This window comes from Wolffia australiana, chromosome 15 (genome assembly GCF_029677425.1).
Source record: "Wolffia australiana isolate 7733 chromosome 15, ASM2967742v1".
Classification (NCBI taxonomy): domain Eukaryota; kingdom Viridiplantae; phylum Streptophyta; class Magnoliopsida; order Alismatales; family Araceae; genus Wolffia; species Wolffia australiana.
The window spans coordinates 12,197,501-12,199,812 of record NC_135849.1 but is presented as its reverse complement, the minus strand read 5'-3'; the positions used below and the strand labels follow the sequence as shown (position 1 = coordinate 12,199,812).

At 54.1% G+C, this 2,312-nt stretch overlaps 1 protein-coding gene across 1 annotated transcript in view; it reads left to right on the top strand.

The window, feature by feature from the left end:
- The first annotated feature begins 732 nt into the window (after positions 1-732).
- The window catches only part of LOC144712840 (Tetratricopeptide repeat (TPR)-like superfamily protein), a 2,700-nt gene continuing 1,120 nt past the window's right edge, over positions 733-2,312 (top strand). Inside the window, exon 1 of the mRNA XM_078587186.1 lies at positions 733-2,312. This exon is cut by the window's right edge and continues 1,120 nt beyond it. Within this exon, the coding sequence (XP_078443312.1) occupies positions 847-2,312 (1,466 nt within the window). The 5' untranslated portion in view covers positions 733-846.

The window sequence follows — 2,312 nt, the reverse complement described above, 5'->3', positions numbered from 1 at the left end:
TATCTGGATATCGATTTAAGAAAAAAGGACTATTGTCCTATATGGAACGATTAAAAAGTCTATGGTAGTATAAATCGCTGTGGTAAAAAAGTTGTTCAAAAAGTCCATGAGCTGTACCAGGTGCATAGCCTTCAAACATAATGGGCTTATAATGTGCTCCGCTGTGACAGAAATCAGGCACATTTTGTATTGGGCCAGACTAAGTACGATATCATAAGTGAAACACAAATTATGAAACCTTTAAGAAAATAATAAAATGCTCAAAGAAACAGTATATTTAACATACAGTAGCTTAGTTACGTATAAAAAATTATTAAAAACATATTTCAGATTAGTATATTCTACAAAACCGATATCCGATATCGTCATCCAACCTTTGAGACGAGGACAGATGCCGATATCGGGACAGAAAATGGTACCGGTTATCGATAATGTAGCAACCGATATCTGATATCGTCATCCTGCATCAGGTTATCAGTATGGACGGATGTCGGAAAGCCCATTTCTAAGATCCGGTTCAGCCTCTGTCCCGATATCGTCATCCGATATTGGGGTTGGGACTGGCAAACACTATTGCAGGCTGCCAGCCCTGTTTCAGTCCAGACCCTGGTCCAAAATGGCAAACCCTATAGACAACTGCCCACTATACTGTCCCGTCCCGTCCCGTCCCGTCCCGTCCCGTTCTGCTCCGTTCCCTTCCGTTGCTCTGTTTTAGCTGCAATCGACGAGCGTGAAAACGGGTGGCTCCGCTGGAAAGTATGCGTGCTAAGATCAGATGTAGCGGATAACACCTCTCTCTCTCTCTCTATCTCGCTCTATCGCTCTCTCTCTCTAGAGTTGGCAGCCATGGAAGGGAGCTTGCTGCCGAACAGGCCCGCGTTCCCCGGCCCTGCGGTAAGACCGGCGACGAAGAAGCCATCAATCCGAACTCTGAAGCTCAATCCCACCCAACTCCCCCTCCACCCACCTTCTTCTTCTTCATCTTCTTCCTCGTCATCATCATCATCATCATCGCCTCCATCATCATCATGCGCTCAATCCGCGCACTTGGACTCTCTCCTAAGCCATCTCCAATCCCTCTCCGCCACCCCGGCGGCGGTAGTACCAGCCCACCCCTTCTCCGCCGCCGGCGACGGCGGAGACGACTCCGGCCATCTGGGTTTTCTCTCAAAGAGAGGGAAACTCCTCCTTAACTCCATTCTTCCGCTCCCCAGCTCCGATCTCCCCTCCTTCTTCGACTACTCCAGAGAGGAAATCCTGGCCATCGATCTGGCGGGTCTCCTCAAAGCCCTCGAAATCTCCGGCCAATGGGAGAAAGCCGTCGCCTTGTTCCAATGGGCCTCCTCCAAAGACCCCCTCTCGCCTGCCCAGAAGCCCAGAATCGACGCCCCCGAGATCGAGCTCATCGTCCGCATCCTTGGCCGGGAGTCCCAGCACTCAATTGCCGCCAATCTGTTCGAGAGAATTCCCCTTGAAGAACACTCCCTCGACGTCCGCGCCTACACCACCCTTCTCCATGCCTTCGCCCGCGCCGGCCGCTACCACAAAGCCCTCTATCTGTTCGATGAAATTCAGCGCAAAGGCCTGTCCCCCACCCTCATCACCTACAACGTCGTCCTCGACGTCTACAAGCGGATGGGCCGGTCCTGGCCCAAGATCCAGGCCCTGCTGGCAGAGATCCGGAGCAAAGGCCTCCAATTCGACGACTTCACCTGCAGCACCGTCCTCTCCGCCTGCGCCAGAGACGGCCTCCTCGACGAAGCTCTCGCCTTCTTCGATGGCCTGAAAGCCGGCGGCTACGTCCCCGGCACCGTCGTCTACAATTCCCTCCTCCACGCCTTCGGCAAAGCCGGCAACCCCTTCGAAGCTCTCAGAATTCTCAAGGAGATGGAGGACAATGGGTGCAAGCCGGACTCCGTCACCTTCAACGAGCTCGCCGCCGCCTACGCGAAGGCCGGCATGCATCGCGAAGGCCTCGCCGTGATCGACACCATGGCCGGCCGCGGCCTCGCCCCCAACGTCGTCACCTTCACCACCATCATCAACGCCTTCGGCAAGGCCGGCCGCGAAGACGAGGCCCTCAAGCTCTTCCACTGCATGAAGAGCTCCGGCTGCGCCCCCAACGTCAGCACCTACAACTCCATCTTGAGCATCCTGGGCAAGAAATCCAGGTCGGCTGAGATAATGCAAGTCTTAGCAGAGATGAAATCCAGCGGCTGTCCTCCAAACAGGGTCACCTGGAACACAGCCTTAGCTCTCTGTGGAAAGAAAGGCATGGGCCAGCACCTGGACCGGGTTTTTTCTGAGATGAA